The following is a 25762-nucleotide window of genomic DNA, read 5'->3' on the forward strand; positions in this document are numbered from 1 at the left end:
CTACCTTTCTCCCAACCATGTTGTGGTCGGCTTCCAGTCGAACAGGATACAACTCAGTCCCATTTTTTGTCATCTGAGCTAAAATGGGGTCGGGGGACGGGAGAGGGGTATGTGGGACTCACCGGTAACGACGTTCCCGGTATACCCACTAAAAAGGCCCAGCGGCACTCCGACCTCGCCTGAGTGGAGGGGGTCTGGGAATCTATCGCGTCCAGTCCCCCACCGGCCATACAACTGAGTACTTATCAATAATTTACATAGACCTCTTTAACCCAGTTACCTGGGCAAGCCGATACCAGACTTTCTTCTCTTTTCTCTCTTTCTTTTTTTCTGGCTTCTGATTACTATCCTCTCTTCAGCTTTATAGCGTTATGATATTTTTATTAGGTATAGATAAAGAGGAAAAAGAGTTAATAAATAAATTCTTCACCTTTGGCATCCACTGTTCATTGTTTTCGCTTGTTTTTCATTACTTGTATTATTAAGATTAGATAAGAAGGATTAATTTCGTTGTAGGACATAATGCGACACACCTCCAAGACTTTATTAAATGTCTTCGTAATGATGGCTCAACACAAAGACATAAATAACATTAGATTGCTTGATATTTAAATAGCTATTGTCACGGTGAAAAGCGAAAAAAGTACCTAAGAAATATTTCTTTTATCTTTGATTACAGTTTGTAGTTGTATGATGATTTTTGACGCACAGCCCAGAATACACATTATTATTGGTTAATGGTTTATAAGGTATTGGTAAAGCAGCAAACGGGCTACTAACAAACAGACAGAAAACTCTGCTGAAGCCTGGGGATCGTCACGGAAAACTCATTGGCAGAATTAAACTTGACTTCTTTTTTTTTTTCTTTCAAAATTAGCTTTGTATTCTAGGTAGTAATTAACAAAAGATAATCAAATGTTTTTTACAGTCATAACGATTCTAATTTGTGGAAAATGTATAAAGCTTAAGAACAAAACCTTTTGTGTAAATAAAAATGGTTTCAGTCTACGTATCTAAACGCTATATTGCTTGGTGACAGTGACAATGACAGCTGTCATTTTGACACATTTCACGCTTATGTCATGGCGCTGTAACCGCGTCACGTCAATAATTTGTAAACAATTGTATAATTGATTCAATTTTCAGTTTTTCTTCTTCTTAAACAAAAGGAATAGTATTAAAAACCACAGTACAACTTACTATAAGTGCAAAACATATTAAATAACTAGTGAATAGTGTAAAACTTAAGTTTAAACAACAGAAAATGTCGGACGTAGAAGTTGAGGTTCCATCTACGTTTAAAAAGCGTAATATAAGAAATAAAGGCGGTAGAAAACGTAAACAATCTAGTTCCGAAGGTAATAAACGTAACATTGTACATAATATTTCAGCAAATGGTCAAATATGCTGTGAATCTTGGTTTATTTTTAGGTTATGTTAGGGTCTTATACTTTGTTATAAATTGCATTTTGTTATTTGCATTTGTTTCTTATGTATTTTTTAAAATACTCATCATATTAACTACATACTTTTATAATGCTAGTGGTGAAATGAATACCCATTCAGTGGGTATACTTTGCCTGTTAATTATTAAAAAAAAGACGACCCACTGACCAAAAAATTAAATCTTGCCAGAGTTCCTAAATACCCACCCACTGGCACATGTACTACTTAAAAACAACCCGCTGGTCAGTGAGTCATCTTAGAGCTTTAACATTATAATATTTGTACCTTAAAATTCTGAAAATGTCAACCTTCTTTACACAATTTAGATAATTTTTTATTACAGAGAAAAACAGTTCAGACTCAGATGAACAGACAGTGGTGTTGCCGACCAAAAGACCACAGAAGGACAACCCTAATATACAGAAGACCGACACAAAGAGAAGTAAACCACAGATTGAAGATACAGTCGACAGTGATAGCAGTAATGATGAAAAAGTTAGTAAGAATTGTATTTTGTTTGTTAAATCATGTATGGGTAAAACTGACCCTATTACCAAAACGTTGTTGTGAGTCTGACACTAAGCTTTAACAAAATCAAAATCAAAATCAAAAGTCATTTATTCAAAGTAGGCTGAAAATCAGCACTTTTCGAACGTCAATACAAAAGACAGCCCCAAAACGCCCGCCCTTCACCACTTCCTATGTGTTTTGCTGGGAAGAAGAAGTGGTGGAACAAACTCCCCAGCAACACAATTCTGTCTGTATGGTTTGAAGAACCGTATACAAATATTTAAATATCACTATACAACATTGTGTACATAAATTTGTATATAAAATCAATTCAAATAGTTAATCATGTTGGCTAGTACACACCTTACCCATACCTATTACTCAAGCAGTTACAAAAGAAATCTATTAAAAAAAGAGTGAAAAATATAAAAAATATAAAGCCTCCATTCAGTGAAGATAGATATAGTTTAGGGTGCACCCACCGACATGTCAAACAGTTTTTATGAAAAATTAAAATAAAAATAAAATAACAACATAAACAATGAAAACGGTGAACTAGGACTACCGTTCAAACCAAAATCATATACATTAGGTAAATTACGGGTGTACAAATATGTAGTCAGCAAGACGACCTGGTACCACAAGCAGCACCCGTTCACGAGCATAACGCGAGGATCAGCCATCGCCCCCCTCGCACATTTTTGAGGGAGGGAGGCAACCCGACCACCGACGCTACCGCAAGCAATACCGTCAAAGGGAGCATGACGACTTGCAGCTACACGACAAGAAAACAGTTAATACTAATAGATTCGCAGTCGCTAGTAGACCATTTACAAAATTAAGGAACAACTCATCGTAAAAACAGAACGATGATGGTAATTAGTCAGTATACATAAAAATAAAAAATGTCACGTATAAAATAATATAAATCACATCAACTCATAAAGATAACTTTTGAAGCTGTCCAGTGTTTAACATGAGGACCAACTATTTTTATCGTTTATGTAGTCATTAACTGTATAATAAGCTTTCTTCGACAGAATAGATTTGACCTGCACTTTAAATTTATCAAAAGGCAATTCTAAAAACGACTGAGGAAGTTTATTATAAAATCGAATACCAAGCCCCATAAATGTTCCATGTACCTTGTGAAGCCTGTGAATGGGTACGCACAGTTTATGCTTGTTCCTAGTGTTGATACTGTGGACATCACTTTTCTTGGTGTAGTGATGAATATTCTGCCTAATGTATAATATGTTAGCAAGGATGAATTGCGATGCCACAGTAAGGATACCTATTTCTTTAAAAGTTCCCTTAAGGAATGCTTGCTACCTAACTTATATATTGCACGAACAGCTCGTTTCTGTAATACGAAAATGTTTTCTATATCTGCAGCTTTGCCCCACAGTAGAATACCGTAGGACATAACGCAATGAAAATAACTAAAATAGACTAGTCGAGCTGTGTCTACGTCAGTGAATTGTCTTACTTTTCTGACGGCGTAGGCAGCAGAACTAAGTCTACCCGCGAGGCTAGATATATGTGAGCCCCACTGTAGCTTTGCATCAACTGTTATTCCCAGAAACACTGTTGACTTCACAGTTTCAAGAACTTCATTATTTAGGATTATCTTAGGTCCTAAGTCTTTTACATTAGGCAAAGTGAACTTAACACATTTGGTTTTTTTAGCATTAAGAACTAAATTATTTGCTGTAAACCAGTGCGTAACTAAGGAGAGTGCATTGTTCACGTCATCAAACTGCTGCCTATTCCTATCAACTTTGAAAATGAGAGATGTATCATCTGCAAATAATACTACATCACATATATTTTTTAAATGGAATGGTAAATCATTTATATACACTAAGAATAAGAAAGGACCTAGAATAGAACCCTGCGGCACGCCTAATTGAACTGGTAGGCCTGAAGATTTGACACCGTTGATGTCTACGCATTGCAATCTATGATTTAAATATGATTCTATGACGTTTAAAGCTCCGTTTTGAACGCCGTAATAACGTAACTTGCGTAAAAGTGTGTCATGTTGAACGCAATCAAATGCTTTGGAGAGGTCGCAAAAGACTCCAATTGCGTTTTGAGAGTTTTCCCATGCATTAAAAATATGTTTTAAAAGAGCAACACCAGCATCAGTAGTCGAACGACCTCTAGTAAAGCCATATTGTTCGCTATGGAGGAGGCAATTTACATTAAAATAACTGAGCAACTGCTTGAGTATTAACTTTTCAAATATTTTACTAAACGCTGGTAGAATTGAAATTGGTCTAAAGTTACCAATATCCGACTTGGTTCCTGATTTAAACAAGGGAACGACTTTACTTTGTTTCATGAGGTCCGGAAATACACCCGCATCAACGCATTTATTGAATGTAACAGCTAGATAGGGAGCAACAATGTCAATGATATTACTTAAAAGTTTAGTGGAAATACCCCAGTAATCACCGGTGTTTTTTGACTTAAGAGTTTTGAAGACATTGATGACGTCATGCGGCGTTACATGCTTAAACTTGAACAAGAAGTCACACTTGGGTACACTACTACGCAAAAGCTTCTCAGCATCAGTCGAAGAAGAATCTCAAAACTCAAAAGCTATGGTACTTAGAAAGTTGAAATTTTCAAAGATGTGTTTCTGTTGCTGCTATCACAAATAAATAATGAAATCCTGGTGTTCAGTATTTAAAATAAATATTATAGGGACCATCCCAAAATATATCTTCTTGATATTACTATTATTATTGATTATTAACTGTAACAGATGGATTCTTGATATATGCTTAGAATATTGTGTTGTATATTAAGTACATATTTACTTAAAAAGTAAATAAAATTCAAATAAAGTTAATATAAATACTCAAAATTGAAAATTTTACAGTATCCTGCATACGACTGACAGTCTGACTCACACTTAGCTTTGTAGCTTTACAACAGATATCATTATAATTTATTTCAACACTAGCTTCTGCCAGCGGTTTCACCCGCAACCCGTGGGAACTACTTCCCGTACTGGGATAAAAAGTAGCCTATAGCCTTCCTCGATAAATGGGCTATCTATCACTGAAAGAAATTTTCAAATCGGACCAGTAGTTCCTGAGATTAGCGCGTTCAAACAAACAAACAAACTCTTCAGCTTTATAATATTAGTATAGATTTGAATGTAACAACTGAACTTATTTCAACTCTTGTTTTCAGACAAAACAAAGGACTACACTATCAGTACAACAGCAGAGAGAGAACGCCACAGCTACCTACGAGTTAGACACGGAACGTGATCGAGACGCACAGGCTATATTCGAGAAAGCACAGAAGATTAACGAAGAATTACAAGGACAGGCCGATGATAAGGTATGTCACTATCCTCCGAGCCTTTTTCCCAATCATGTTGGGGTCGGCTTCCAGTCTAACCGGATTCAGCTGAGTACCAGTGCTTTACAAGGAGCGACTGCCATATCTGACCTCCTCAACCCAGTTACCCGGACAACCCAATACCCCTTAGTTAGACTGGTGTCAGACCTACTGGCTTCTGACTACCCACAACGACTGCCAAGGATGTTCAATGACAGCCGGGACCTACAGTTTAACGTGCCATCCGAAACACAGTCTTCGGTGTCTAATCTAAGATATACTTAGAAAGTACATACTAACTTAGAAAAGTTGCATTGGTACTTGCCTGACCTGGGCTCGAACCCGCGCAATCATACTTGAGAGGTTGGTCCTTTACCCACTAGGCCACCACGACTTCCTTGACCACGACTTGAGTTATAATTAATACATTTTCTCATAAAATTCTAGGTATACCGCGGCATGAATAACTACGCTCAGTATTACAAGAAACGTGATACGGCAGCCGGTAACGCCAGCTCAGGACTCGTGAGGAAGGGACCCATCAGAGCTCCGGCTAATCTTAGGGCTACCGTCAGGTATGGAGACATTTTTACTGTTTAGAGTTTAGAAAGTCCTAAAACATGCTAGAAATAAGCATTTGATAGAATCTCGCCATTACAGCTTTGAGCTTAACACTCCTTAGTTAGACATTGTCTAAAATTAAACAACCTTTAAGGCACATTTAGATGTGAAAAATGCTTTTATTTCTTTATTTTTATTAACGAACTATATTTTAAATTTTTATACATATTTTATTTGATGAAATGAATTCACGTGTAAATAATATTTTGAGCCCATCTTTTGTATGGTCATCAAAACATAATTATCTTATTTTTATTTACAGATGGGACTACCAACCAGACATTTGCAAAGATTACAAAGAAACTGGATTCTGTGGTTTTGGAGGTCAGTAGTTAGAATAGAATATTTTTATTTTCATTGAATATCCTAAGTGACCTAAGAAAAGATGGATGGATTGCCTGAAAGATGACATGAATAGGAAGGGAGTGAGTGTCAGTATGACGAGTGACAGGGGAAAATGGAAGAGAATGACATTTTGCGCCGACCACAAATAAAATTGAGAACAGGGCAGAAGGAAGAAGAAGAATTGCATTGAACATACAACCCTACCTACTAATATTATTAATGCGAGAGCAACTATGTCTCCTCTTCCCAATATACTCAACTGATTTAATTACAAGGTACAAAGATAGTCTACTAGGACTTACAGGTCTTATATGACTGTGAGAAATAAACTAAAAATTCATCTAGTGACAGTAGGCTGAAAACTACTTTTTGAAGGTCAAATTTGAAAAGACAGCCCCAAAACGTCCGCCCTTCACCACTTCCTATGTGTTTTGCTGGGAAGAAGAAGTGGCCCAACAAACTCTCCAGAAACAAGAAACCTCTAATAAACTGTATATAGTTATCGGCACGAATCTTGAGCTCTGACCTACATCTGCGCAGAAGTGATTTACGGCTATGACGCGATGCACTGCGGGCCAATCACCGCTTTAGCCCGCCCCCGCGCCTCACTTCATACCACAAAGGGACACAATAAATTACTTCTGCGCAGGTGAAGGTCAGAGCTCAAGATTCGTGCCGATAACCACGCTTGAAGGATTTCTAAAAGCCTTTTGCCCATTCCAGACTCCTGCAAGTTCCTCCACGACCGATCGGACTACAAGCACGGCTGGCAGCTGGAACGCGAAGAGACGGAGGGAGGTGCTGCTGCCGGCGACTCCGACTACGAGGTGTCCAGCGATGAGGAGCTGCCTTTCCGCTGCTTCATCTGCAGGAATAGCTTCACAGATCCTGTCGTTACCAAGTACGTGGTTTATCATTATACTGTTCATCTTAAGCATGATTATTTTTATGTCGGCGGGTTGTTCGAAAGAGATACCGCGGCCCTGGTACATAAAAGGCCTACGACGGAACACGACGGTGTTTAGTCAGTAAGAGTCTGACACTCCCTCACCGCTGCTAACCCACAGCGGGAGGGGTTATTTGAAGATTTTTGACGTCGTTAAACAAAAAAAAGGATGATTATTTTTATCAGGTTAATTAAATAAATACAATACAAATTCTTATGATAACACATACATAACTGTATAAATAAATATTATTTTTTTACAAATGCGCATAATTTGCATGCAAGTTAGTATTATTGTACATACGAATTGATGAAGAAAAAAAAGAAGACTTAATTAAGAAAAGGGAAGAAAATATCTTTTAGTTGTAAGTAATTCTGTTAGTCATGTCACAAATGGTAGTTTTCTATGGTAGAAATAGTAGTGTTTTTATTTTTTTACTACTACTACTTTTTATGAGGGTTCCGTATGGAACGTCCAGGGGTATGGAACCCTTCGTGCGCGAGTCCGACTCCCACTTGGCCGGTTTTTAAGTTTTTACTTAACATTATTTTTTTCTATATTCCCAGATGCAAACACTATTTCTGCGAGAAATGCGCGTTAGAGAACTACAAGAAGTCGAGTCGTTGTTTCATATGTAACGCGCAGACTAGTGGCATGTTCAACCCGGCTAAGGAGTTGGAAGCCAAGCTGCCGAGGCGCCTCGCTGATGATGATGATGATGATGACAGCGGTGATGATTGATTAATAAATTTATATTCAAAATGTGGTGTTTATTTATTTGTGATTCTATTATAAGAAACACTACATCATCTCCCGAGCCTTTTCCAAACTATGTTGGGGTCGGCTTCCAGTCTAACCGGATGTAGCTGAGTACCAGTGCTTTACAAGGAGCGACTGCCCTATCTAACCCCCGCAACCCAGTTACCTGAGCAACCCAATACCACTAGGTTAGACTGGTGTTATTGGGTTGCTCACGGTGTTACTGGCTTCTGACTACCCGTAACGACCGACTGCCAAGGATGTCAGGCAAGATATTAATGCTACAATAAATAGTGACTCAAAATACATAGGTACTTACCTTAAACCTACTCCTGAGTGTGACAAATACTATGCTGAAACTGCGTAAAAGACGGTTCAACTGCCAGCCTCAATATTTTAGCTGTCGCGTTAGCTACTTTTGTGCCCGAGGTCTCGGATTTGACTCCGAGATGGGCTGAACTAGCTTTCTGGATTCTAAGAAACTTTCACAAAGCAGCCCGGAGTCTGGAAGTTGTTGATTGATACACCCGTGCATCAGTGAGCACGTTAATGTCGGTCCTTCGCCTGATCTCTCTCCGGTCGTATCGGATTATCGTCCCATCGCGCTATGAGAGTGAAGGAATAGTGAGTGCACCTGTGTCTGCGCAAATGCTTGTGCACTATAATATGTCCTGCGCAGCTGGCTGATCTTCAGAGAACAGTAGACGTGACCGTCAATCGGTCTAGAAGCCACTATATAGTTTAAGATAAAACATAGTTTAGTGTTGAAATATATAGGTAATATTACCTAATACAGAATTAGTGATTAACTAATTGCATAGGAATTTAAAACGCCTACGTAGTTTTAGTTGTATACCATCAAATAGAATCAAAACAGTAGGTCAAGTTCCCTAAGTTAATTTTGCAACAAAAGAAAATCGTTCATCGGTTTTAAAGTCATCATCTGCCTAGCCTTTTCAAAACTATGTTGGGGTCGGCTTCCAGTCTAACAGAATGCAGCTGAGTACCAACGTGCCACAAGAGCGACTGTCCTATCTGACCTCCTCAACCAAGTTATTCGGGCAACCCAATACCCCTAGGCAAGACTGGTTGTCAGACTTACTGTCTTCTCTACCCGTAACTGCCAAAGATGTTCAAATGACAGCCGAGACTCACCAAGTTCACGTGCCTTCCGAAACACGAGATTCATTTGTGTGAGTCTCAGTACAGCATAGCATTGTAGTCTCATCCTTAAAATCATTTCTAGTTTAAAAACCAAAACGTAAACGTAAACGCATAAAAAAAATGATTTTCTTCATGCTGAAGAAATATCAAAACGCCTTTTTCCGGATATGGAATACCTGTATATCTAACAGAAAATTCACACGGAACCATCCATTATCATCTCACGAGCATTTTCCCTACAACGTTGGGGTCGGCTTCCAATCTAACTGGATGCAGCTGAGTATCAGTTCTTTACAAGAAGCGACTGCTTATCTGACCTCCTCAACCCAGTTACCCGGGCAACCCAATACCCCTAGGCAAGACTGGTTGTCAGAATTACTGGCTTCTGACTACCCGCAACGACTGCCAAGCATGTTCGATGACAGCCGGGACCTACAGTTTAACGAGCCATCCGAAACACAATCATTGGTGTCTTCTAAGATATCCTCAGAAAGTACAAACACACTTAGAAAAGTTGCATTGGTACTTGCCTGACCTGGTTGGTTCGAGCGAGGTTGGTTCTTTGCCCACTGGGCCACCACGACTTTTTCCAATTCTTTGAATGCACTGACCACCACGATGTTTCCAATTCTTCCTGATATGAGTGCACAAACAAACTCTTCCAACTACATAATGAGTAAGCTGGCTACCTTCAAAGGTCCTACCCGCTTCCTGAGAGAACTATTTCCCTCCAATAAAAGTGTTCTAAAATACCTGCCTACATACCTAATATTTATTTGCTGTCATACGGTCATATATGACAGCCGGGACTCAACAATTTAACGTGCCTTCCGAAACACGAGATTCATTTGTGTGCGTCATAGTACTGCATAGCATTGAAATTATGAAACGCCTGACAATCTTGCCTGATAATCTGATAAAAATGCTTTACTTCATGCTGACGAGATATTAGAACACCTTTTCCCAAATATGGGACAACAGATTCAGAAATTCACATGAAACCCATCATCTGCCTAGCCTTTTCCCAACTATGTTAGGGTCAGCTTCCAGTCTAACTAGATGCAGCTCAGCAGCTGAGTAGGTACCAGTGTTTTACAAGGAGTGCCTGCCTATCTGACTTCCTCAACCCAGTTACCCGAGCAACCCGATACTGCGTAAGGCCGTATACGGCCTAAGACTGGTTGTGAGACTTACTGGCTTCTGACTACCCGTAACGACTACCAAAGATGTTCAAATGACAGCCCGCAAACTAATTGGCGAAAGTCGCAAATTAGTTCAAAATAAAACAAATTCTTTCTTCGCCCCAATTGATGCACATTACGTCATAAAATAAATATATAATATGTATGCTAAAATCATTAATCTTACGATTCAGTTTTTAATCGATTTTCTTCGGTAATTATTTATAATAAGATTGTAAAGGTTTATTGTCGTTTCTGCATTGTTAGGAGACCAGCAAACCGATTGGCACATATCAAATGGGTGAGTAGTTATGTAAAATATATTTTTTTGAGATTAAACGACGAAAACTTTGCTTAAAAATAAGTATGATGCCCAATTTTTTATAAAATGGTGGTCGTGCAATTAGTTTTGAAAAGTAATTGGAGTTTGAAAGCGTGAAATGTTATATTTATCAAGATTATACTTATTTATTTACGTAATCGTAGATTTTCATAAAACTAAATATATTGTGTAGTCAGATATTTTCTAATGTAATGTTAGGATTCCTAGATCTAGCTGTGATCTCGTTAGTTTGACAATCCTTAAAATGCCTCCTATACTAATTTTATACATAAAGGCATCATCACCATCCTCCGAGCCTTTTTCCCAACTATGTTGGGTTCGGCTTCCAGTCTAACCGGATGTAGCTCAGTACTAGTGCTTTACAAGAAGCGACTGCCTATCTGACCTCCTCAACCCAGTTACCCGGGCAACCCGATACCCTTTGGCTAGACTGGTGTCAGACTTACTTAATGTTACATAAAAGCAAAAGTTTGTAAATACATAGGTATGTATGGGAGTTTATACCTCTTTCACGCAAAATTACAGAAATAATTTAGCGAAACTTGGCAGTAACGTAGCTTTAGAGGTTTAAGAAACGTCCACATCAGCCCAGAGCCTGGAAGTAGGTGATAGATACACCCGTGCATCGGAGAGCACGTAAATGTCGGCCCTGCACCTGATTTCTCTCCGGTGGTGTCGGATTGCCGTCCCATCGCGCTATGAGAGTGAAGGAATAGTGAGTGCACCTGTGTCTGCGCAAATGCTCGTGCACTATAATATGTCCTGCGCAGCTGGCTGATCTCCTTATATGAGAACAGTCGCCGTAGCCGATAATCAGGTAGGAGGGTTTCATTATCGCCTCGGCAAACGTAGTGTAGGACGTCCTCATCCTCAGGCACGGTGGAGTGATGACTTGCGCAAGACGGCTGGCAGGAGCTGGATGCGAGAAGCCGAAAATAGATCTCAGTGGCGTGCACTTGAGAGGCCTATGTCCAGCAGTGAACTGCGATAGGCTGATGATGATGATTTTATAAGCTTCTGCCAACGGTTTACCAGCATCCCGTGGGATATTCTGCACGAACCTGTATAAAAGTAGGTTAGCAAACGAACAATCAAACTCTTCAGCATTATAATTATTAATATTTATTTATTCACAGATTCCCACCTAATATTCCTGCTGTTATATTCAGTGTGTGTCTTCGGGAATCCATGTTTGAACCGTCAGAAAAGTGCCTTTCCACACGAAACTGATTGTGACAAGTACACATATTGCAAGCGAGGTGTACCAACTGTGGGACAGTGTCCACAAGGACAGGTCTTCGATGTCGTGGAAAACGTAAGTTTTTAGTTTATTGCATCATGCTTTAAAACTTCGTTAAGGTAAAACTGTAACTACAGCTTTTTTTTAACGACGTCAAAAATCATCAAATGACCCCTCCCGCTGTGGGTTAGCAGCGGTGAGGGAGTGTCCTGACTATTAACCGTCGTGTTCCGTCGTAGCCCTTTTATGTACCAGGGCCGCGGTAACACGCGTGAACAATCCCGCAGCCCTGGCAGACCTTGGCCCTGTTAGGCACCGCTGGGGGCTGTAACTACAGCTTAGGGTGCATCTACACGGTGGCTTGCGCATGTTGAGGCACATGCGCAGGTTACATGCATTTTAAAAACGTGCGGGTTCAGCGACTCGCGCATGTACCAAAGCAAAATACCCACCCGCGTGCTCTTGTCACTTGCGCATGTTAACTTGCTCCAGCTACATGCACCGTGTAGATCCAATCTTAGTTTCAGTTTGGAACGCGTGTAAAAAAATGAATATCAGCTAGTTTTATCTATACTAATATTATAAAGAGGAAAACTTTGTTTGTTTGTTTGGTTGTAACGGATAAACTCAAAAACTACTGGACCGATTTCAAATATTCTTTCACCATTAGAAAGCTATATTATCTGCGAGTAACATAGGCTATATTTTATCCCGGTGCGGGCAGTAGCTCCCACGGGACGCGGGTGAAACCGCGGGAAAACGGCTAGTTTTTAATACAAGAAAAAAGTAAAACTACGTAATTTGTTTGTGTGACCATTTCATGGTAAAATGGGAGAGAATCGATTTAGATGGTTTCATCTGATTTGCACGAATGCATAAATTAAAGTCACGTTTTACTTGCAAAGAAAATCATCGACATGACCTGATAACAAACGCCAATTTCTTTGATTCTCTCAAAATTTACCAAAGAAACATTATTTTGGCGAAAACCATCCAAATCAAACAAAAAAACCGGCTAAGTGCGAGGCGGACGAAGGGTTCCGTACCATTATTTATAAAACCGCATCTACCTGTTGCTGTTATCGACATCGAGCCAAAATTAGCAAAACAATCACGTTTGTTGTATGGGAGCCCCCCCAAAATATTTATTTTATTCTAGTTTTCAGTATTTGTTATTATAGCGGCAACAGAAATACATCATCTGTGAAAATTTCAACTCTCTAACTATCACGGTTCATGACATATAGCTTAATGACTGACGGACGGACGGACGTAGGAGCGAAAACAATAGGGTCCCGTTTTACCCTTTGGGTACGGAACCCTAAAAATCACGTAAATTCTAAAACAACTAAACAAACATTAATTCCAGAAATGCCTACCAAAAAACGTAGGAAAATGTGACCCCAAACTCCTAGGAAATTCTCCTACGCCTAACAACATCAAAAAGCGGGCTGCTGAGGAAACATCACAAATTGACATCCGTCGACGTAAACTAGCGTTACCGGAATGTCATGAAAAGAGTACATGGATTGAGGGTGACCCGGAAAATTGTAGGCTTTTCTACCTGTGTGTTATTGGTGAAATTAGCCGAGTGGATTGCCCTTATGATTTTGTGTTTGATCCTTCGAAAAAGGTAAGTTGTATCTTCACCAATTTGGCCCTAGTTATTTTTACTACCTTATAAACTTCATCAAACGATGGCCCAGTAAATGTTTTTCTATTGGTCTGTGAAATATTTAGATACATGTAAACCAACAAACTCTTAAAAAGTCAAGTATTTAATCCCAAAAATGCAAGAGGTTTGACCTGGGGCCCGATTCTGCTAAGTTAATAATGTCAATATTGAATAGAAATTGATTTGCAAAGGCAGTTTTGACCTTAGCGGGCATTCTAACTAATATAATGACCTTCGATTGGTTTGCGATTGGTCTGCCATTTGGTCTCTACGGTAGTTTGCCCTACAATTAGGGCTGCCATCCGTCCGGGTTTCCCCGGATTTGTCCTCGTTTTGACCCCGTCCGGGGGACGTCCGGGCGCGTTTTCTAGAAGCGTCCGGGGAAAACCCGGACATTTTTCATGTAAGAAAGCACCTCATTGAATTTAAGTATATGTTAATAGTAAATGGATTACAAAATAGGTATTATTGTGTTTAAACAAAATCGTACTCGTTCGGGGGAAAAATGCGATTTACGCCAAATGTCCGGGTTTTTTAAATGTTTGTCCGGGTTTGGCGAAATTCGAGATGGCAGCCCTACCTACAATCATATTGCAATCGTAAATCGTCGATAAAAACGTTTATTTAAAAGAAATGCCACATAGGCTTCAATCGTAAATGAGTCGTGATTGGATCTCAGTCAGATGTGAATCGTATGTCGCTTAAGTAAAATTAGTAGAATCGGGCCCCTGTATGTTATGTAGGCCACTATGTAACTAATGTCAGCATATATTTGTTATAAGTGTGCAATTATCTCACGTTTGGCTCAACCGATTCTGCTCAGCATACGTAGTATTTGTCAGACAGGAGAAAGTTTTACGTATATTATTATATTCCAAGCAGTTTTATTTTTTTCAAAGATGTTATTAACCCAACTCTTTTCCAGTTTTGCGTGCCCCCAACACACTACAATTGTATTACCAGTACAACAACAACGAGTACAAGTACAACAACTCCTAAAACAACACGTAAGTAACAACATTTACTGAAAATTGATGCCCAGTTCTTGTAAATAAGACACCATTTGTAATAACACAGTTTAAACATATTCTCTTGTAAACCTTTTTTTAATCTTATCTTTTATTGAATCGGCACTTAATAGTATTAATTGTTGTTGTCATATTGGCATTGAGCTAACAAAGAGTAGATTCTTCTTCTTCTTTCGTGTCGATGACATGTCATATATTGAGACTACACTATGTCAGTCCAATATGCCGCCACAGCACGGCGGGATGCTCTCATTCGGTCCTCCGCGAGCAAGTTTCAGGGCACAGTGGCCATGCAATGAGGTATATGACATTATGTCATCGAAACGAAAGAAGAAGCAATAGTATTAAAATATTTTGTCTACAGCATCTACGACAAAACTACGAGTACGACAGAGGAGCTACTGCCCCCTTGCGGTTACTCCGACGACTGGGAACTACCAGACCCGGCGTCATGTACTCAGTACTACAAGTGTCTAAACGGTCAAGTTATAACTGTACACTGTGATGGCTATAATGAGTTCAGTCCTACGAAACTTGTAAGTACAATTATTCTTTACTAGCTTCTGCCAGCGGTTTCACCCGCATCCCGTGGCAACCTCTGCACAAACCCGGATAAAAAGTAGCCTATAGCCTTCCTCGATAAATGGGCTATCTAACACTGTACTCAGATGTACTAATCCGCGCCTACATATTAAGATTATTATACTTTTGTTTATTTGATTTTTTGTTATCGTACTGTGAAATTGTTTACCTTATGTCATCAGTAAGCGACTGTGTAGTAGTTAAAAACTTTTACCCGTATGTACAAAGGATAAATCAGTACATTTTCTATTTTATAGTTCGGTCCTGTTTTCATTTTAATAGTTTGCTGGATTGTTCCTTTATAATTATATTAAGATGTGCACCATCACAGTGTATAAAATTGTTATATGTTATACAGATTTATTGTTTTTTATTATATAATGGCTTTAAATAATATCGTGATATATTACCAGAATTGTAGAGGAATACGCACAAAGTTACATACTCTTTATATGAATATATTATCATGCTCTTATGACGTCATTGTGTTGACGGAAACCTGGCTTATTCCTAGCATTGAGGACAGTGAGTTTATTGACAACCGTTACATCGTCTTCAGACTTGATCGCGACCGCTTAGCGACTAAAAAACGCGAGGGGGGAGGCGTTTTAGTGGCCGTCCTTCGTGAGCTGCGACCCACCAAAATAATGACACACTTTGTCCACTCTGAAGTGGAACAGATTGCGATACAGTTGCCTTCAGCACGACAAAACTCACACCACATTATTAGTGCCACATACATACCGCCCCGAACACAAGAAGACACATATTTACAGTACTTCGACATGCTACAAGATCTGGCTAATGACACCACCTGTGACTCATATTTCTTTCTTGGAGATTTTAACATCCCGGATATGGACTGGTCAGACCAAGATGGTTATGCTATTGCTCAAGCTTCAAGTTCGATTGGGCGCGGCTTATTAAATTTTATGGGACTGGTTAATGGTACTCAATACAACGCCACTAAAAACAAATTAGGTCGAATACTGGATTTGCTCATTTCTAACGTAGATTGCCAGACAATATCCTGTAATACTCTACTAGACCCCGACAGCCACCATCCTCCTTTCTGTACATTGACTAGTCTGGGAATGCTATTTGCTCCCATGAAATATCACTCCGTCCAAAGATACAATTTCCATAAAGCAAATACTGATGAAATAAAGCTTGAGCTAGATAAAATCAACTGGGTTAAAACACTTTCCCACCTATCCTCTGAGGAAGCTGTCAATACCTTTTATGAAACAGTATACGGCATTGTAAAACTGCACGTTCCGTTAACTCGCATTAAAAACGCTAACTATCCGGTATGGTTCTCTCCATCTTTGATACGTATTTTAAAGAAAAAAGAACGTGCATGGGTCAGATGGAAGATCTATAGTAATCTCTCAGACTATTTAACCTTCTCCAACTATCGCAATTTGTTCCACAATCATTGTGCTAGATGCTACCGGAAGTATATGGAATCTGTTGAAAACAACATTCCCAAAAATGTTAAGTACTTCTGGTCTTTTATATCAGCTAGAAAGTGCAAGGCCAAACTACCCTCCAACATGTGCTTTAGAACTATTACCTCCGACGACCCCACTAATATCTGCAACTTATTCTCAACCTACTTCTGTTCCGTCTACGAACCCTCTTCTTTTAATCCAAATACTTGGCAGCCACCTACTGCGTGCTTGGATCATGTATCAAGCATATCAGACATTCACCTGACTGAAGATGCCATAAGTGTGTCTTTAAAGTCGCTAGATCCTTCCAAAGGAGCTGGGCCCGATGGATTGCCACCTAGTTTCTTCATTAAACTATATGAAAGCCTCTGCACACCCCTGTACATAATATTTAATAAATGTCTACGAGAAGGTGTTTTTCCCGCTGTCTGGAAAAAAGCCTTTATTACTCCAGTCTACAAAAGTGGCGATAAAAGTAATGTGGAGAACTACCGCCCTATCTCAATACTTTCTACCTTGTCTAAGGTTTTCGAGAGACTGGTGCACGGATCATTATATCCTCATATTCATCAACATATTATCCTTGAGCAACATGGATTTGTTAAACGTCGTTCCACCACAACAAACCTCATGGTTTTCACTAATGATTTATTTGAACACATGGATCAACGAATTCAAGTAGACGCCGTGTACACAGACTTTCAGAAGGCTTTCGATAAGGTGGATCATAAAATACTATTGGATAAAATAGCCTTCAACGGTATACGCGGTAACTTACTGCGCTGGTTTATGTCTTATATTTTTAACAGAACCCAGAAAGTCGTCGTTAATGGTTATGAATCTGAGGTTGTAACTGTTACGTCTGGAGTTCCACAAGGATCCATTTTGGGTCCTCTTCTCTTTAACTTATTTATAAATGACATTAAACAATGTTTCGTCAACTCTCGTTTTCTTATGTACGCAGATGACATTAAAATCTATTCTCCTTGTAAAACTATAGAAGATTGCTTACTACTTCAAGATGACCTAAACAGGTTGCACACTTATTGTACTATTAATAAGCTCTTTCTTAGTCTCCCAAAATGTCATGCTATTTCCTTCACTAAGAACAAAAATAAAATCAACCACATTTATTCCATTAACGACGTACCCCTTAAGACTGTGCGATCTGTACGTGATTTGGGTGTAATACTTGATTCCTGTCTACACTTTGACGCTCACCATGATGCAATAATAAATAAAGCATTTCAGATGTTCGGTTTTGTCATGAGATCCTCTCGTGACTTTGTGCGTCCCTCTACGTTCTTACTGCTTTACAAAACATTAATTAGATCTCAGTTAGAATACGCTTCTCCCATCTGGAATCCTTTGTACGAAAAGTATATTTCTGGTTTAGAAATGGTGCAGAAAAGTTTCTGCGTTCTATGAACTATAGGTGTTATCACTCAAAAATTTCATACACACAATTATTAGAAAAATATAATATTTTGAGCCTACAGCACAGGCGAATGTTTTTGTCTGTGATGATGCTACATGGTTTGTGTAACAATAGATTCGACTGTACTGATTTAACCAATAAATTATGTTATACGGTACCCAGAACTGTCATCCGGCGCAGAGTGCGCGCCTTTCATCTGTTTTATCTGGAGTCCTGCAAAACGAATGCTGGAGTGCGTGTGCCTCTTCGCCGTCTTGCGGACATATATAACTCGCATTTCACACAACTTGACATATTTAATCTGGCTCATAATCAGTTTAAAATTAAAGCTGTTAAACTTTTGTCTGAAATTGTAATTATAGGCTAATCAACCGCAAATCTACTAACTACTAAGTACTTTTATATACTTCATTTTTACTGTTTAATTTTGTCAGTGTAATCAGTTTTCATACTTTCTTTTTCTTTTCTTTTGTTAACTTGTGGATAATGGTATGGGTTGCATGATTGTTAACTTAGTTTTAATATAATTTATCCGATAAGTTTTTATTATGTAACTGTTTTTTATCCCTAAATAAATAAATAAATAAATAAATAAATAAACACTGAAAGAATTTTTCAAATCGGTCCAGTAGTTCTTGAGATTAGCGCGTTCAAACAAACAAACTCTTCAGCTTTATAATATTAGTATAGATTGTACACAAAAACATTTAAAAGATACACACAACTCAGAGAAGACAAATGTAGAAAGACGAGCTTAACCCAATTAAAGTATATTGAAGCAACTATTAATCATAATATGATCTCTCTCCGGTGGTATCGGATTGCCGTCCCATCGCGCTGTGAGAGTGAAGGAATAGTGAGTGCACCTGTGTCCAAGCAAATGTGCCTGCACTATAATATGTCCTGCGCAGTTGGATAACTTTTTTTTAATAAAAAAAAAATTTGCATATGCACTGCTTTTGTCATTAAGAATGCTCGAAGGTGCTCGGTGTGAAATAATAAGAGGAGCCAACCGGCTCCGATCGCGTAATTTTTCTTGGTCTTGCTGACGTTTGGCTCCGATTGCATCTCACGATCGGAGCCGATTCCGGTCTGTGTGAAAAGAAAAATGCGCGCCGATACTCTCCGAGCCGGTCTATCTGAACCCTTATTATATAAATTAACTATTCCCAGGAATGCGTACCAAGTACGGAGTCAGGATGCGTTGCGAAAGGTCCAGTCCTGGGGTCCAGAATGAAAGCCCTCGTTAATTTACTCAAGAAACCCATTAATTTACCCAATTGTGGTACCGATGACGTTTGGTTACTACCAGACCCAAGGGACTGTTCGAGTTATTACTACTGTATTAGTGGACAAATCGATTCTGTCAGTTGCTGCTGTGGTTACGAATTTAGTCCTGAACAACTTGTAAGTATTAAGAAATATCACACACTTACCCTTATCTTACCTTTACCTTTTCGTTACCTTAACATTACCTTAAACATTCGTTACCTTACCCATCGTTACCTTAGTCTTACCTTACACTTTCATTACCTTAAACTTAGCTTACCCATTTGTTACCTGAACCTTACCTTACCCATCCGTTACCTTAACCATACCCATTCGTTACACTAAACTTATCTTACCCATTTGTTACCTTACACTTTCGTTACCTTAAACTTTCCTTACCCATTTGCTACCTTAACCTTACCTTAACCTTACCTTACCTATTAATTTCTTTAATCTTACCTTTCTTATCGTTACTTACTCCGCCCCTGTAGACGTTCCACTGACCATATTTTTGTTTCACAGGTATGTTTACCCAAAGAGCAGGCTAGATGCAGAACCTCGTATTTCCCCGAATGTCAAGAGTATGATGTTTGGTCTCTGCCCAACCCGTCATCTTGTACTAACTTCTACTGGTGCAATAAGGGACAAGTTATTAAAGTCAACTGCCCGTACCTTAACGAGTTCAGTCCTACAGAACTTGTAAGTAATACCTTTATAATATCACTTAACTGTTATTTATTTACATATTTACAATGAATATAAAAAAAAACTGTCCTAAAAACACAAATAACTAAAACTAAAAAAAAAGCAGCAAAAATATAATCCACCTGGGAGCGTGCCCAAGAGGCTGGCAGCATTACCTCGTTGGATCGCCATGCTGATCCTTTGTCCGAAGTAATAGCCAGCGTTTTGGTCACGAGAAGAGTCAACGTCAACATTTTCTTTTAATTTATTTATTTGTCCACATATTATTTACATTAAATAAATTTAAATACTAAATTATAAAAATAAAAAAACATTAAAAAATATAAAAAATAGATGGCTACCGATATCGGGCACAGGGTCCAAGGTACCGGTGGTTAGGGTCCCAGAGACAGAAACCTCCTCACAATACGCGCCGTATCAAGGAGTACAGCCTTCTGAATCAGTCCCTTGATCCAGCCGCCTAACGAGAGCCTCCTGAGGTGTTGGTCGAGGCTCTTGGCTATTAGACCATTGGCCGTAACGACAATCGGCACAATGACAGCCGTGTCGACATTCCACATGGCGACAACCTCGTGCGCTAAGTCGAGATACTTATTAATTTCTTTCACAGGAATGCTTACCAAAAGACCAAGCTGGTTGTAGTATAACCCCCACGACCCGACACCCGGATACACCAACCCCTTCTACGATACCCTCTTGCGGCTTCTACGATTATTGGGTCCAAGGTGACCCCAGCGACTGTTCGAAGTACTTGATCTGCAGTCAGGGAAAAATAGAGAAGTATGAATGCTGTTGTGACTACGAATTTAGTCCTATACAGATGGTGAGTACCTATATTTTTTTAACATCCCTACTAATATTATATTATATAATATGTCTGTCTGTTACGCTTTCACGTCTAAACCACTGAACTGATTTAACTCTGTCTGTCTGTCTGTCTATCTAAACCACTGAACTGATAACAAAAAAAATGGTACAGAGATAGAGTTGACCTTGAGAAAGAACATAGGATAGTTTTTATCCTGGACTTTTGAAGAGTTCTCTTGGCAACGCGATATAACCGAACTTTACGCTGGCGAAGCCGCGGGCGGAAGCTAGTAGTCAATAAGTCTGACAACCAGTTTTACGTAGAGGTATTGGGTTGCCCGGGTAACTAGTCCTTGGATGACTGACCATCTTATCTTCACGAGTTCCTCCGTGTTTCAGAAAGCACGATAAATTCTAAGTAATGGCTGTTATTTGAATACCTTTGGCAGTCGTTACTAGCAGGTAGAAGCCAGAAAATCTTACCACCGGTTTTACCATACAGTCATATCAAATTGCTTAGGTAACTGGGTTGAGAAGACCAAATAGACGGTGGTAGCTCCAAGTAAGACTCTGGTTTAAATTGTTTCAACGTTCTTCGAACCTAATAGACAGACATGTGTTGCTGGGGAGTTTGTTGGGCCACTTCTTCTTCCCAGCAATAACACATATGAAATGGTGTTAGGCGGGCGTTTTGGGGAGTCTCTTATATATTTTTGACGCTCAAATACTCGTCTTTGAAATACAGTTTGGAATTTCCAGGTATGTATACCCAAAGAGCAGGCTGGGTGCAGTGGATTACCATACCCTGCATGTGGTTATAATGACAACTGGGCACTGCCCAGCCCAGACTCTTGTGCAGATTTCTACCTGTGCAATCAAGGTCAAATTGTCACCGTTACGTGTCCATATCATTATGAATTCAGTCCCTCAGCGCTTGTAAGTACCGTGTTTATTTTATTCCTACTAATACATCACTATTTTTTAATTAGTACACAAAAAAATGGGGCTCTATCTGTACCCGTTACTGATCATATTTGTGTCATCAAAACTAAAAAAAACGAAATCCCAAAATTGTCCAGGAAAATTTGTCTTATTTGGTAAATTCATAATTGAATCAATGGGGCAAGTTCGAGCGAGAGCACGCGAATGCGAGAGCGACAGAATATGATTAATGAATACTACTATGAAAGACTTGGAATTACCTGTACAATGTTTCCATGAATTGAGTGACATTTTTTTATATAACTTATCGCTAATAACTTTGCTGATTATGAATATTAGTTTTTGAAACTTTGCATAGATAATACTAAGAACTTTTTAAATAAGTCCTTTAAGTATTTGGACTAATTAAAAAATAGTGGTGTATAATAAATGCGACAGGTTTCTGGTGTGTACCTATGTCTGCGTGTTTGTATGATTGTTACTCTTCCACGCTAAAACTAAGGAAGATTTTGATACTAAGTAATGGGTACTTGCATTTGGCAGTAATATAGTTTGAACTTTAAACATACATATATACGAATATATGTAAATTACTTTTTATCCCCGTGCGGGAAGTAGTTCCCTCGGAACGCGAGTCAAAGTCAAATCATTTATTTCATTTAGGCCTTTACAAGCACTTATGAACGTCAAAATTTAGAAATAAGTTTGATTCTAGTTGCCCATTCCAAAAGTAGCTTCTTGTGGAGAAGAACGGGCAAGAAACTCCATGGTTACTCTTTTTAAAACATAGTAGGTGTTACAGTTTGTATGTATTGATACATACATACGATAATAACCTAAAAAAGAAGTATTTAGGTACCTACAATATTTTCTGGGTTGACTCTGAGAAAGTAAAACAGCTAGTAGCTAATAATTATAAATGTAATTTTAGTTTATAGTGTTTGTTCACCTCATTAATGTAATATTTATACTAATTGTTATTTTTTCTGAATAAATAAAAAACGACGATTACACCTAATCTATTTATCACTTAATTTGTCCCTTGTAGAATTATAACTCAAAAACTAAAAATTCCAAAATTATTTCAGGAATGTCTGCCAAAAGAAATTGCAGGTTGTTCTCCAACAACAACACCCCCGGTTACTAGGACAACAGTTGTATCAACAACAGTCGCAACAACAACTGTTGATCCGGACTCTACATGCACCAACACAAGTTTATGGGTGCATCCACACCCGGAGAACTGTCAACTTTACTTAATATGTTTTTACGGAGATTTGACTATTGAAAAATGTGGCGAAACTACTTTATTTGATCCAGTGTCAATGGTAAGTTTGTAATCGATAAATTATTTTAAAATATCAAAAAAAAAACTTTTTAATAAAATCCAGACAAGTACAAACAAAACTTTCAGTATTTTCGTAAACTTTGTTCAAATGTTTACAAATTGAAAGCTCCCCGGATTCCATATTTCTTTATCTAAAACTCAGTTTGTACCAAAAAATACTAAGTATGTACTTAAAATGAAAAACATTTTAAGTACATACTTAGTATTTTTTGGTACAAACTGAGTTTTAGATAAAGAAATATGGACTTACTTACTTTACTTTTTTAATAAATAGGAATGTCGACCACAAGAACAAGTGAATTGCCACGTCAGCACAAAAACACCTTCAACAACAGTTACAACACCTTCTCCAACAACAACAACAGTTTCTCCAACAACAACAACACTTTCTCCACCAACAACAACACCGATCGTGTGCAACAGTTATGAAATCCGGTTAATAAAAGATGAAACAGACTGTAGGCACTTTATACTTTGTTTGTATGGAAAAATGTCAAGAGAATTATGCGCAAATAATATGGAATTCAATCCTATACACCATGTAAGTAATACTTTTAATCTTTGCTGTAAATTCATCATCATCTCCCGAGCCTTTTCCCAATTAAGTTGGGGTCGGCTTCCAGTCTAACCGTATGCAGCTGAGTACCAGTGTGCCACGAGGAGCGACTGCCTAACTGACCTCCTCAATCCAGTTACCCGGGCAACCCAATAAACTTGGTTAGACTGGTGTCAGACTTACTGGCTTCTGACTACCTGTAACGACTGCCAAGGATGTTCAATGACAGCCGGGACCTACAGTTTAACGTGCCATCCGAAACACAGTCATTGGTGACCAATATATACTTAGAAAGTACATAAACGTGAAAAATTTATATGTTTATACATATAAACCTTCCTCTTAAATCACTCGACCTATTAAAAAAAACCGCATGAAAATCGGTTGCGTAATTTTGAAGATTTAAGCGTACAAAGGGACATAGGGATAGATAAAGCGACTTTGTTTCATACTATGTAGTGATAAGATATCTTTCTGTTAATTAAATAATATTGTCATTATGTTTTCGATAGGTTCGATTCCAGGTCAGGCAAGTACCAATGCAACTTTTCTAAGTTTGTATGTACTTTCTAAGTATATCTTAGACACCAATGACTGTGTTTCGGATGGCACGTTAAACTGTAGGTCCCGGCTGTCATTGAACATCCTTGGCAGTCGTTACGGGTAGTCAGAAGCCAGTCAGTCTGACACCAGTCTAACCAAGGGGTATCGGGTTGCCCGGGTAACTGGGTTGAGGAGGTCAGATAGGCAGTCGCTTCTTGTAAAGCACTGGTACTCAGCTGCATCCAGTTAGACTGGAAGCCGACCCCAACATAGTTGGGAAAAGGCTCGGAGGATGATGATGTCATTATGTTTTCATAGGTATGTGAGCCTGCCGAAGAAGCCGGATGTAGTATATCACCTCCTACCACAGTCTTGCCAACAACAAGTACAACAACAGTGACTCCTCCAACAACAACAAGTACAACAACAGTGACTCCTCCAACAACAACAAGTTCAACAACAGTGACTCCTCCAACAACAACAAGTTCAACAACAGTGACTCCTCCAACAACAACAAGTTCAACAACAGTGACTCCTCCAACAACAACAACAAGTTCAACAACAGTGACTTCTCCAACAACAACAAGTTCAACAACAGTGACTCCTCCAACAACAACAAGTTCAACAACAGTGACTCCTCCAACAACAACAAGTTCAACAACAGTGACTCCTCCAACAACAACAAGTTCAACAACAGTGACTTCTCCAACAACAACAAGTTCAACAACAGTGACTTCTCCAACAACAACAAGTTCAACAACAGTGACTTCTCCAACAACAACAAGTTCAACAACTGTGTCTCCTCCAACAACGACAGGCCCAACTACAGTAACACCATCATCAAAGACCCCACCAACAGGGCCTACAACGAAGGCCCCACCAACAGGGCCTACAACGAAGGCCCCACCAACAGGGCCTACCACGAAGGCACCACCAACAGGGCCTACAACAACAAGTGTTCCAACAGGGCCTACAACGATGGCACCACCAACAGGGCCTACAACAACAAGTGTTCCAACAGGGCCTACAACGATGGCACCACCAACAGGGCCTACAACAGTCACACCATCATCTAAGGCCCCACCAACAGGGCCTACAACGAAGGCCCCACCAACAGGGCCTACAACGAAGGCACCACCAACAGGGCCTACAACAGTGACACCATCATCTAAGGCCCCACCAACAGGGCTTACAACGAAGGCCCCACCAACAGGGCCTACAACGAAGGCACCACCAACAGGGCCTACAACAACAAGTGTTCCAACAGGGCCTACAACGATGGCACCACCAACAGGGCCTACAACAACAAGTGTTCCAACAGGGCCTACAACGAAGGCCCCACCAACAGGGCCTACAACAAAGGCCCCACCAACAGGGCCTACAACGAAGGCCCCACCAACAGGGCCTACAACGAAGGCCCCACCAACAGGGCCTACAACAAAGGCCCCACCAACAGGGCCTACAACGAAGGCACCACCAACAGGGCCTACAACAGTGAC

The 25762-nt window shown here is 39.3% G+C and overlaps 3 protein-coding genes across 3 annotated transcripts; all 3 read left to right on the forward strand.

The window, feature by feature from the left end:
* The first annotated feature begins 1073 nt into the window (after positions 1 to 1073).
* LOC110374865 (E3 ubiquitin-protein ligase RNF113A) lies at positions 1074 to 7991 on the forward strand. The gene is made up of 7 exons (XM_064042096.1): positions 1074 to 1358; positions 1790 to 1941; positions 5164 to 5316; positions 5764 to 5891; positions 6200 to 6261; positions 7006 to 7183; positions 7796 to 7991. Exons 1-7 carry the CDS (start codon positions 1265 to 1267, stop codon positions 7968 to 7970), a joined length of 942 nt encoding a protein of 313 aa, XP_063898166.1. The 5' UTR covers positions 1074 to 1264; the 3' UTR covers positions 7971 to 7991.
* Positions 7992 to 10557: 2566 nt separating this feature from the next.
* On the forward strand, positions 10558 to 14606 carry LOC135118865 (peritrophin-48-like). Its single transcript, XM_064041928.1, has 4 exons — positions 10558 to 10634; positions 11813 to 11991; positions 13286 to 13549; positions 14517 to 14606. Exons 1-4 carry the CDS (start codon positions 10631 to 10633, stop codon positions 14604 to 14606), a joined length of 537 nt encoding a protein of 178 aa, XP_063897998.1. The 5' UTR covers positions 10558 to 10630.
* Positions 14607 to 14999: 393 nt separating this feature from the next.
* On the forward strand, positions 15000 to 25184 carry LOC110374884 (mucin-2; the record flags this gene model as incomplete). The annotated part of the gene is made up of 8 exons (XM_064042226.1): positions 15000 to 15155; positions 19267 to 19500; positions 19885 to 20061; positions 20678 to 20890; positions 21634 to 21810; positions 22905 to 23144; positions 23439 to 23705; positions 24582 to 25184. Coding segments are annotated over exons 2-8 (1851 nt in total), but the record flags the coding sequence as incomplete, so codon positions are not given.
* Between the last annotated feature and the right edge of the window lie 578 nt (positions 25185 to 25762).

The sequence above is a fragment of the Helicoverpa armigera genome, chromosome 27 (genome assembly GCF_030705265.1).
Source record: "Helicoverpa armigera isolate CAAS_96S chromosome 27, ASM3070526v1, whole genome shotgun sequence".
In the NCBI taxonomy this organism is placed as follows: Eukaryota; Metazoa; Arthropoda; class Insecta; order Lepidoptera; family Noctuidae; genus Helicoverpa; species Helicoverpa armigera.